The 13,458-nt window shown below is 30.5% G+C and overlaps 1 protein-coding gene across 1 annotated transcript; it reads left to right on the forward strand.

Moving 5' to 3' along the window:
• Window positions 1-3,615: 3,615 nt before the first annotated feature.
• Window positions 3,616-12,805, forward strand: LOC143055032 (uncharacterized). Its single transcript, XM_076228167.1, has 6 exons — window positions 3,616-3,843; window positions 4,558-4,911; window positions 5,871-5,954; window positions 7,858-7,947; window positions 11,667-11,719; window positions 12,289-12,805. Exons 1-6 carry the CDS (start codon window positions 3,792-3,794, stop codon window positions 12,325-12,327), a joined length of 672 nt encoding a protein of 223 aa, XP_076084282.1. The 5' UTR covers window positions 3,616-3,791; the 3' UTR covers window positions 12,328-12,805.
• The last annotated feature ends 653 nt before the right edge of the window (window positions 12,806-13,458 follow it).

The following is a 13,458-nucleotide window of genomic DNA, read 5'->3' on the forward strand; positions in this document are numbered from 1 at the left end:
TTAAACTCTTTATGTAAATACCGACTTAAAAACAACACAAAATTATAGAACACATCTGCTCTATCATATATGAATATTGCATCGCAATTTGGGACGGGACGCGAAACAACCTTTTCTCCCCTATGTCGTATCGATTGTGTGATGATTTCTCTGAATTATGTGGAAAAAAACCCACAAAGATGCCTGTAAAATTATCAAAAAGAAATAACTTACAAATTTATGAATTGTTGGCAAACACTTCAAACACACACTGTTAGAAGATCCGATGTGTAGTAGTGTTTTCAATATGATAATAGGTATAGAATCGTAATCAATATACTATTGTTAGCTACTAATTTGTTTGTAATGAATATCGACAAGATCACACTGTTTAAAATATGACTGACATTTGTTTACAAAATACAAATCATTTGTTGAACAGATTAATGCATGACTTAATCTGTTTAACAAATGATTTGTAAACAAATATATTTTAAACAAAAAAGAACATACCATTTATTAGTTCTTGTTGTTTCTTAAAAAAATATAGGAGAGTGTATATTGGGTAAGTATATTTATTTATCTTAAGTTTCATATTTGATTTAAAAGTGATGAACAAATAGACTTTCAATATAAACTATAAAACAATAAAAATGACTAAATTAATGCTATATATATCTTTAATTTTCAATTATTTCAATGTTGAATTTCGTAAATTTTACATATCTTGAATATTGCATGTAAAAGATTTTTCATACAATCTGTTGTGTGACATGAAATTGAGAAAGTAAACGTAACTTCAATTCATGGAGGAGGTGATCTTTAAGACATGTAAACTTTAGATTGATTTCCAACGGGCAACTTATTACCGTACAGCATCATTACATTTACATACACTTTTTAAAACCTCTGAATAATGAAGCACTTCAGTAATATACGTATAAACAAATGTTGTACTGTTATACAACTGTCCCAGTTTCGGGGAAGGGTTGGGATACTGCTAAAATGTTTAACCCCGCGACATTATTTATGTATGTGCATGTCCTAAGTCAGGACCTGTAATTCAGTGGTTGTCGTTTGTGTATGTGTTACATATTTGATTTTCGTTCATTGTTTTAATATAAAAAAAGGCCGTTAATTTTCTCGTTTGAATTGTTTTACATTGTCATATCGGGGTGTTTTATAGCTGACTATGGGATATGAGCTTTGCTCATTGTTGAAGGCCGTACGGTGACCTATAGGTGTTAATGTCTGTGTCATTTTGGTTTCTTGTGGACAGTTGTCTTATTGGCAATCATACCACATCTTATTTTTTATGTTATGTGGTTATATGCGTATTAAAGTTTTACCAATCATGCCAATGACCAGAAATAAAAGGAAAAAAAGGTAGCCAAAGTAAAAATAAAATCATCAAAGCATTTTATTTTAGAATGGTTAATATCTGTCCTAAGTGTTTATGGTTAAACTGTTGTAAAAAGAATACTACTTGTAGCTGCTGAATTTCGAATTAGTACAGGGTTCTAATTCGTATGCATTTAGTAAGTATTTAAATAAAAATTAAAGCAAGGATGATTCCGAATACTACATATTCAAATGTTATCTTGTAATATTTTGTATATTTTTATTATGATTCCATTTGTTCTAACGTATAGTGACACTCATCATTCAAGAAATGTAAGTTCTTACATTATTTGTAAATTCCACAGTCCTTGAATTTAATTGATATAGTTTAAAAACATATACTTTTGTAAAACACTTAAAATTAACTGGCCAAACTAATGTATAGCACATGCTTATATAGTTTTGATATATGCATTTTTTTCATAATGCATGCTTTCTTCGTATCTAATTAATCCAACACTTATTTGATTTTACCACGTAGCATAGTTTCAGGAATGAGTCAACTTTAAAGACAATAATAATGAACAAGTACATTAGTGGAACTCATATGTGTTTTGAAATTGTTTTATAGTTATGAATTTCATATGGCATTCTTTTTCTAAAAATAAAACTGCAAAATGTTTTCCATCTTCTATTTATTAAAATGATAAATACTAGCTAGTTGTACTATCATTTGTTTTTAATGTTATGGATGATCCAGTGAATCATTTTAGATAATAAAAAAAGTATTCTAAAAAGTCGTTTCGAAATTAAGGTCATCAATGAAACATACTGGCTTATATTTTGGTTCGCCAGATGGAAGGTCAAATCAAGATTGAGGCTGAATTCTTTGAAACAACAATATTCAGATGTGTCAATTTAGCTTAAGGTGGTATGTGTGTCTTTCGCCATTTTGGATAGTAAAAAAAAAGAGAATATCAGATCAAGATTTTCAATCAAGTAAGCAAAACTTAACGTAGGAATGGAGATATCTAATGTATATTTGTATTTTAAAGAACACATGTATAAGCTTTTAACTTATAAATATTAATACTGTTACAAATACAGTTTGTTTTTGCTTGATTTCTAATGTTTTTAAATTGATATCTAAAGGGAATGTAACTCTGAAATAGTGCATTTCTTATGGAACCTATATGGAATTTCGCTATTTTATATTTTAGCCGGAAAAACGCACAGTGACTCTATATTATCTTCTAATATGCTCATGGCTATCGTCTCGTATTTTATTTAACAATTCTATCATTTAGTTTAGCTTCTTATCACATATAATGTACTTTCTTGTATAATTCATAAAAAATGTGTCATTTTGTCACAACCTGTAGCCTGAGAAAACACGCGGTGAACTATAATTTTTATTATATTTTTGAACATATATCAATATGTACTACGTTTTGGCAAAGTATGAATAAATTCTATCATTTCTAATTTAAACACCCATATATACCATATATACTACCTTAAGTAATATGTTTATATCGCGACAATAGCTGTCAGAAAACAAAACTTTCATTTCATACTTGTTGATTATCTACTGTTTTAATTGTAATAGTGACAATGAAATAACAATGAAATACGAGGTCTTCAGGTACACAGACCCACTATAAACATATTATAACATACATAGTATGCACTTGATAAAAAGGAATGACATGGGCCAGTGAAGAGCCTATTTTAAGTTATTGTTTAAATGATATATAAAAGTGAAAGATATAAATAAAGTCAAATATATAGACCTTTTCTTTCTACATGAATAACAATTAATAAAAGAAGAATTGCTTTGGTGAAATCTTTGTTCAATCTAAAAAGATAAAAATACATCTAGTACTTCTTCAGTATCATTCTCATTCACACATTTACCATCAGTTATAATCATTAATAAGTTTTCATTGTTTCCTTACTCGTCTTTTTTTAAATACCTGAAAATACGACATGGAGTTTGTCTATATTTAAATGCCATATAGTCACCTACATTGTATAAGCTCTTACAGTTAGTGGTAATAATACTGCATGTCCTCATTTTTATTTTTGACAAATCCGTAAAGTAGTTACTGCCTACAATTTACCCGACTAAATAAGACTAGTTCTATTGAAGGGTACACGAGGACAAAATTCATAAATAACTCGAGAGACTATGTGTAAGAAATACATAACCTTTTATGTATCGATAATTGGCCATAATTCCAAGTTTAGAAAATTTAGAAATCTGTATAATGAAAAGTTATTTAACTCAAACCATACAAGAACTCAAAACGTCTTGAAAATACTCTTATCTGATTGAAATATAAGGATATGAAGCAATAATAGAACAATGATATGCCATACCCTAGTCAAATTATATTCGTTTTATTTTATAGCTATTTTGTCGTAAATTACAACAGTTATACAGAAGAAATTAACGTTGCAAAGAAAATATGGATTGGCTTATCCATTTCTTGTTGCTCTTCATATCTAAACATTCAATAGGTGAGTGAATCATTATATGTATTATGCTTATTTAACTAATATATAAATAAATACTTTAACCATAAAGATAATCGAAAAGTATTTATGGAAAGTGGTATTGTACTTTACCACGCCAAACTACATACTTAATAGGCTAACGGTTTTATATTTACCATTATACTTGTTCTGTCAAGCAGCATGTCCAAGTGGCGGATCTAAAAGGGGGTTCCGGGGGTGTAACCCCCTTTTGTGTACAATCAATGCATTTGAATGGAGACATCTAGTTAGAACACCCCTTTATCCTGGGTTAGGAAGCCCTTTATATAAATGGTTGGATCATACCCTGTGTCTCTAAACCCTGCTTTTGTGGACAATCGATGCATTTGAATGGAGCCATCTAGTTGGGACATCCCTTTATCCTGGGTTAGGATCCCCCCTTATCTTAATGGTTGGATCAGACCCTGTGTCTCTAAACCCTGCATGCAACTGATAGATATTCATGTTTGTATCAAAAAATTAAACATTGGATCCATATCATGTATAATCAAGCCTTAACACATATATTTTGATTTACCTATCCTGAATTACATTTCTTCAGTTTCATCACGTGGGTTTTATGTTACCCCGTTATCTTAGGTCATTTCAGCATTGTATTTGTCGGTTCGGTGTATTTAAACCATGTGAATAAACAAACATTTTTAATTAATGTTGGTTCAAGATCGATTTTTTTTTCAGATTGTGTACAAATTATAAATATCAGTGGCAAAGTTATGACAGAGAGCACGAATACGACATCATTTTCATTCAAGTGTTCAACGACAGGGAATTTCATGGGGTGTTCTGTTGAATTTCTTTTGGACAAAAAAACGAAAGAAAATATCAGACAGGTTAATGACAGTTGCTATCATAAACATGGAATATGTAATGCAAACAGATGTGAATGTTCCCCTAATTGTAAGAGTTTTGTCTGGATACTAATTCCAAAGACAGACATGACTAATCATACATTTGGTTGTGGAGGTAAAATAGAAAATGCAGTATCCGGCATTCTTTATAGAGCTAATGCCACGCTTCTATTTGATGGAAACGGTAAGTAGCTATACTAACTAAATCGAATAAAGCTAAATCGGATACTTCTCAGGGAGCATACAATGAATCGTCCGGATATGTTCAACCGGAGACAATACACACATTTGAAAAGGAAATATTTACCTAACTGCCTAACAAACACTGACATGAAAAAAAAGAAAAAAAAAAACGTTTGGCAAAAGTCTGAGGAATCAGAATAGAGTATAAGAAACACGAATCATGTTTTTCAAATGCTCATTCCTACATATGTTCAAAAAAGAATTTTATTATATATGGTAACTAATTACCAGTTACGCATTTAAGATCGGAAGGAATAGGATTATTCAAAAACAATAGCAATCAATTTTTGTAATTTAAAAAAAAAATCACAATTATACCAGTTAAACCGAAAATCAGTACCATCTGTCATTTAATTATCATTAAATTGATAGTGTCGATATATGAGTGACGATTGAAACAATGAAAAGTCAAATCTGAGAAATCAATTCTTGTTGATATCTGAAAAAAGTAGTTCTTTAATATTTTGCATTATTGCTTATACATGTTGCCAAAATATAATGACGTTCTGTTTTTCCAAATGGATGTTTGATATACTTTCTTAAATATTTCTGTTAAATTGGAAATTCATGATCCTTTTATATCAATAATTTGATAGGCATTTATCTGTCTGTTATTATACGTTTCCTTCGACGGGTATTATCTGTATGCTATTTTCTGATCGAACACGTATTCATTATTCCAAATATTAGATGGTTGAAAGAGAAAACACGGTTAAAACATACGCAGTTCCTACTTTGTAAAACATTGACAGTAACTGCACTTTCTGTATAGCATTGGATAGTGAAAAATTGATAGAATAAGTATGAAAAAGTAAAAGTGAACCGTCTTATGTAATGTATATTTAGATATAGCTATTATACACAAGTTATAACTACTTATGTGTTTGTACACACTTGTAGAATTTTACCTCATCGAAAATTCGACGCACCAAATCAAAGATTCCACAAACGGACCTACAATTAAAGAACAAGAAAATAAGATAGGTAAGCATTTCATAAAGATATGTACTACACGATAATCATATATAAGAGAATCAAATGTTCAAGGCTACATTGTACTATGATTAGGAACGTGATAGGTTCATGTGATACCAGATATAAAACTAGCTACATGTTGTCCTGAAAAACCATAAGATGATAAGCAATTATACTTATAAAGATACAACTGTTCTTGCGATTTTCTAAACAAAATACAAAGGACCATCGAAAACCGATTATGTTTTTTTATAACGAAAGTGTAATCTAAATAAAAAAAAAGTATACTACAAATACATAAGGTATAAACTGGTAGTTAACCTACGAAACTTATTATTGTGAACCACCTAATTTTCCCAAACGATTTTTTTTCGCAACTTTCGCAAGTAGAAAAATAACGCGATTATAAATAGTCGCCTATTTTCAAACTTTGATGTTTCCTTATCCAATTGCTTCAAGTTAATTTGAAAATCGCGAAATCAAATCGATGCAAAATAGATTAAAAAGAACTAAACGCGAAGAAAAGTATCCACTGAAATAAGTTGTCTAACAGCATTCAAATCCCGCTAGGTCATTTTTACATGCTTATGTTAAACTAAGCTGTATTCAGAATTGGTACATACTCTGTAAAAGAAATATGAAATAAACGTGATTTCGAATTTAGCGTTTGTTACATGAACTTTTAGACCAAACAGCCTAATGTTCATGCTCATTAACTAACACAACCCTTTGGTGACATACGAGTGTTTGTAGTGACGTTGTTTTTAGCCATGCAAAAAAAAAATCCACCATTAAATGATAGCGTCCAATTGCGCATTTTCCCAGGATTTAGATGTAGTGTACGTCCGTAAAAAATGCGTTTAGCAAGGAAAATGGAATTAAGTGCATTGCTAATATCCACAAATAGACACAAAAGAATCGTCAATATCTTTAACCTTGCATGACATTAAACGTTCACATACTCCGAAATTTTACGTGTGTACATGGGTACAGTGTAATGACTTAGTAAAACGCTTAGAAATTGGTTTAAAAAGATTTAAAAAAATAGGTAACCTGTAATTAACTGCTACAAGTTAATCACTGTCACAATAACTCTCAATAGTCCCACAAACACATTTCCGTTTGTCCCTCAAAATTTCATTATTTCTTTACCTGTAATTCTAAAAAAGGAGACAATCGGTTAGACACCATGAAAATATGAAGAGTCAAAAATTAGTTTTATGGTTCAATAAATTCAAAATAAAGTATTGCCATTCATTATAGATTAATTTTTGTCAAAAATAAGACTAAAAAAACTTTTTATATTATTTATATTAACAATAAAAACGTACACACATGTTGGTGTTTCGCCATAAAAAATTAAAACATTGAAAATAAAAGTAATACTTTTAACCAATAAGAAGACAGTAAATACACCAAATTTATTTATTCGTTAATACGTTTAATTTTGAATTGAATGATATAAACTATATCATTTAAAGATCAAGACAATAAGAATCATTAACTTTTCAATATTTAAATAAAAAAAAACCTAGCAAATATCTTGTTGATGTTCTGGGGAAAAAAAACTGAGGTTGCTTTAGTGCCAAAACTAAGACAAATTTATTTCATCATAATTTGTCTCTCAAATCATGAAATACCTGCAAACAAATTGTTAAGGGAAAATCACTATAGAACTGAATAGACTGTTTGTTCGTCAAGGAAAAATATGTTACAGGAACACTTTAATAGGTTTTCGTTGCATTTATAAGTTATAACGATATTAATTGTTGTGCATGATCTTTCGTGTTGTATTTGGTTTTGCTTACTCTGAATTATCAATAACGATAGAGTTTTACAATAATTTGAATAACTTAACATTTTTTCCGTTATAATAATAGACGAAAAGTAAAACTTCCTTGGCATTTTTCAGATTTTGTTTATGTTATAGTCGGTGGTACAGTGGTGATTGTTATTTTGTCTGTCGTAATTTTGATTTGTATCATTCGTCGAAAAGACTATGGTATGTACTTATTATATTCATTAAGCATACCCATGAGAAACCATTCTTACTCTGCATGAACTTGATTGATATTTCAATATAGAATTGAGAATGGAAACGGAAAACAGATAAAAAGACAACAACTGAAAACAGTCAAAGGCCATAAATGGTGGGTCTTCAACACACCCAGATATGGCTTCAGTTGGCCCATCATCACATTTGTTTATTTATTCAGCGAAAATGAATGTCAAACTAGACATGGAAACATAGAAATAAACAGAAGTAAAATGCATCATACAAGTTTTACAAAAGTTAGAGGGACAGGCATGCAATGCGTTGGGGATTAACATGAGATCAACGCTCACTCTATAAATCTATCTGATTTTTGATAAACATTTATACGACATAACACACACTCAAACTCAGTCAAAAAAAGGTCTGATCCCAATGTTTGAATTTTTCGAAAAACTAAGGATTTTCTTATCCCAGGCATAGATTACCTTAGCCGTATTTGGCACAACTTTTTGGAATTTTGGATCCTCAATGCTCTTCAACTTTGTACTTGTTTGGCTTTATAAATATTTTGATATAAGCGTCACTGATGAGTCTTATGTAGACGAAACGCGCGTCTGGCGTGCTGGATTGTGGTCCTGGTACCTTTGATAACTAATTAGAAAACGTAACAAAAGAATCTTATAAAATGACAATAATACATAAAATAACAAAAGACTACTAGCATATGACTGACATGCCAGTTCTAGACCCCACTTGAAATTATTAAGAGATTGTGTCTTCATCATATGCAAATCAAACACAAACCCTCCCGTTAGTGGTTCAGTATCATACCACCATTAAGTATTCGAGATCGGCAACTGGATTTAGAAAAAATGTGTTTATTTTTTGTGCACTAACTTTATGAGTAAATTGATATTAATTCCGAAAAATGCCGTGCTTAGTGACATGAACATGCATTGTAACTATACCGCTTCTGAATAATCCCATTCGCATGTTTTGTAAGTTTTTGAGGCTTAATGCTGATATTGTTTTGTTTTATGTGAAATACCTTAACGTATAAGAGGTAACTGAATAGAATGTTACAAATGATTCTTTTGTAGACAAAACTCACTTCTGGCGTACAGAATGTTAAATCTGGTATCTACGATGACTTGACTGCATATGCATGTTTAAAGCAATATATAAACCCTGATATAATTCAATGTTTGATTTGAAAAATGCCATGGAAATGCATATTCCCAATACAATTATTGGTTGCTAAATTGAAGTTGAAAACAATATTTTCTTTTAAAAACGCCGCTCATCTTTCTATAGTTTCTTTCAGTCACATTCGTAAAATGTTATATAATCATTAGTTGTCTTTGTGATGATATTCAGGACGTGTGTGTACATGTATTTATGTTGCTAAGTGTCAAAATTGAATTTCGTATATTGTTGTTGCTTACTCTAGTGAAAATGTTTTGAATTTTCCAAAAAAATCTTGGCATCCAACAATACTTTCTAGTCATAGAAAAACGGTACTGTTAAGGCTTAATCATTAAACTAATGTTCTAATTGTTTTTTTTTTTATCACTTATCGATGTTAACTAAAAATTTTAGATATCAACAGTGTTGAAACAATAAGGTAATTGTACGGAAGCGTATTAGCGCCACACATTTTTTTTAAAATTTTTCTTCCTGTGTTGGCGTTTTAACGCAAACCTTTGCGTTATAACGCATATATCTTGATTTCAATTATTCGTTAATTTTTGTATATATGTCCGTCTGTCATTCATTTCGAATGTGATTTACTAGTTGATAAAAAAAGAAACATACATACAAGGCCAAATCATTATGAAAGATATGCAGAGGAATAATGGAATACTTGAAGTGCAATTATAGATACATTAAGACTGATTTGTGCATCAGAAAAGTATATAATTTAGCAAGAAAATAGATATAGTTTAGTACATGTATATAATCATATTCAAATTGAAAGATCAAAAATAATGTCATACAATTGCGAAACCTCCAAGTCAAATAGACAAAATGATCTTTCTGCTTTAAAATGAATTATTAATAAGGAAACATTTTTTTTTTAAATCTCAGAATATGATTATGATTCTTTGATAGAAAGTCATTGAATTTTCATTTCAATATAATGCAGTTATGTTAAGATGCTTGGGTAGCAATTTGAATAGAGAGCACATGATTTTATTAATAAAAAAGGCAACAGTAGTATACCGATGTTCAAACTCATAAATCCATGGACAAAAAACAAAATCGGGGTAACAAACTAAAACTGACGGAAACGCATAAATATAAGAGGAGAACAACGACACAACACTACAATGTAACTAACACACACAGAAACGGACCAACACCTTCATTCTATACATTTATTGCTTGTTTGAATCTAACCTACTTTACACAATTCTCAAACGAGGTCTTACTTTGGAAGTGTATTTATATTCGGTTAAAGCTATATTAGCATGGTTGATTTTTTTTCTTCGGTATAACCTCAATTCACTCAATTTTCTTTGTAATATATATACTAGTAGAAACATGAATATCGTTTTTGGGGGCCTTTATAGTTTGTTGTTCAGTGTGAGCCAATGCTCCATGTAAAAGACCGTACCTTGGCCTATGATGGTTTACTTTTACGAATAGTGACTTAGATAGTGAGTTGTCTTATTGGAACTCATACCACATCTTCTTATATTATTCTGCGCAATATTAGTCAATGATATGATCTAATTATTCAAGCATTTTACTTTGCAATGACTACAAAGGTGATAAATTTTAATATATACAGCCTCCTCCATTAATAACTACTGTTTCCTTTGAATCTTAAATAAGAAATAAGATAAAACAAATGTTTGCGTTATTACGCAAATGTTGCGTCAAATGATTGCGTTATATGGCAAAGGTTTGCGTTATAATGCAACGGTTTGCGTTTTAACGCAAAAGGTTTGCGTTTTATCGCAAAGGTTTGCGTTTTATCGCACAGGTTTGCGTTATATAGCAAAGGTCATCTTCGTTAGCCAAGGGTTACGATCCACTCCCGCTCTCTTCACCCTTGGCGGATTGAGATAAAATTTCGGAGACACAAGGTAAGGATTTTTATTGGTTGCAGTCAAAACTCGCTGCATCCAATCAAAAAGCGCCTATAACATGATCACGTGTAAATGTAGAAAGTGTTTGTAAACAATTACCACGTGTTAACTGTGCAACAAGTTTTTACATCCCTAAACATACGACTAAATTTAGTGACAACTTGAATGTTTTTAATCAACCAATAGAAATTCCTGTGTATGTTTCATGGACAAATGCATGAATGTTGACATATATTTTCATTTAAGGCTTTACCAAGTGTGTAGAATTTTGACGCTACCGTGTTTTTACCTGCAAATTGAAGAGTTCAAGTGCTACCATTGGTCAAGAACAATGTATTCGGAATGGGCGTGATTTTTATCTTCCGATAGATGGCGCAACATTGTTATCACAAATGTTGGCTCAATCCGCCAAGGGTGAAGAGAGCGGGAGTGGATCGTAATCCTTGACTAGTGAAGATGAGCAAAGGTTTGCGTTATAAAAAAAAATTTGTGGCGCTAATACGCTTCCGTATAATTGTGTTTTAATTGTGTTTTTTTTAGGAATATTTTCTCGTTCGTACATGTCTCTTTATTTTCACAAGACAGAAAGATCATAATTTTTCTAAGATTATTTTTTGTTTTGTATTTTAGATAATTCTAAAGAAAATTCACCAATGAACAACGAAATGGAGTTAGACAGCACTGTAAGTTAAAAACAATAATATGCTTAACAATGTTTCTATGTGTAACTATAACAATCACACTGTTTCTTGAACAAATAAGTGAAACGATTTTCAGTGTAAGTCTAGAAGTACATACATACGCAAAATATATACAAGGGTTGGGATCATGCTAACATGTTTAACCCTGCCACATTATGTATGTATTTGCCTTTACGAAGTCAGGAGCCTGTTTTTCTGTGGTTGCCGTTTGTTTTTGTGTTATATATTTGTTCTTATTCGCTGTTTTGTACATTCATTGGTCGTAAGTTACCTCGTTTTAACATTTGTGATTTCTATGCCTTTTATAACTGACTTTGTGATATGGGTTATCCTCATTGCTGAAAGCAATACTTTGACCTAAAGCTGCTATTTTGTGTGTCATATGATCTCTAGTGAAGAGTTTTCTCTTTGATAATCATACCAAATATTCTTTTTTATATTATCTGTAGTTTTTTTTTATTGAACTTTATTTGAAAATTAACAAATTCTTTATGTCTTCCTTCTATAAGTTCAATATATTTATGATATTGTTAAATTTGTTTATTTTACAGGCATATGCATTTAGTACAGACAGTCAAGCATCAGGATAACTTTTACAAAAACAAATGATTCCTCGTTTTTGTAATTGAATCAGTATTTATTGTTGTATGACTATTCGGTGGTATGAAGATGAAAAACTTGGGTTAAACATAGTGCAATAAATGAAATGATTCCAGAGGGACAGTCAAACTCATAAATTGAAAAAGAAAAAGAAGACAAACAAAAAATAGTACACAAATCACAATGTATAAAATTAAAGACTAAGCAACACGAACCACACACACAAATAATATGTTCCTGCTATCAAATCATAATGTGTTGTTGTCATAAAATATAATGTCGGTTGATTGAACAAACAAATCGTCTGCGAAAAATTGTGCAATACAAATAGTAATAAGTGTTTCCTGTAAATACGTTATAAAATAGTATGTACCTTCAGACTTGTTTTAAGTTAATCTATCAAATTAAAAGTAGATGTTAAGAAATGAGCAACATATGTTAGATATAAAATAAGACGACGTGGTCATGCTTATGCTTATGAGAGTTCTCTCCACAAATGACTAACTGACATGAAAAGTAACTACTGTAGGTCACTGTATGGTCTTCAATAATAAGCAGACTATTTACTGCATAGCCGGCTATACACAAAAAAAAAACAACACACAACATGACAATTGTAAATCAATTATTATATGCAAAATAATACTGAAAAAAATAATATTTTACACAGCAACAAACAACAATCATTGATTTCAACAAGCACACTAGAAGTGTTACGGTTAACTCGTTGAAAGGCGATAATGTACTTTAGCTTGTAAGTACTATTTAAATGTCAATTTTGTTCTCATTTCATTTTATATTTGGCCAAGGCAAGTCAAAAAGAGAGATATTATACATGTTATATACATGTTCTAGCCTAAATGTTAAGAACTATAAATGACTGAATGAATATTCAAATAAATACATAAATCAAAATGTTCAATTAACTAGAACTAGAAAAGGAAAGTTCACAATTAGAAAGCTAAAATCATCTCTTTTAAAATTTGACAGAATAACAAGCCGTAACTAAACTAAAAATATATATAGGAAGATGTGGTGTGAGTGCTAATTAGACATCTTTCCTTCCAAATAACAATTTATAAAAAAAATTATAGGTCAAGGTACGGCCATCAACACGTCAC

The sequence above is a fragment of the Mytilus galloprovincialis genome, chromosome 12 (genome assembly GCF_965363235.1).
Source record: "Mytilus galloprovincialis chromosome 12, xbMytGall1.hap1.1, whole genome shotgun sequence".
In the NCBI taxonomy this organism is placed as follows: domain Eukaryota; kingdom Metazoa; phylum Mollusca; class Bivalvia; order Mytilida; family Mytilidae; genus Mytilus; species Mytilus galloprovincialis.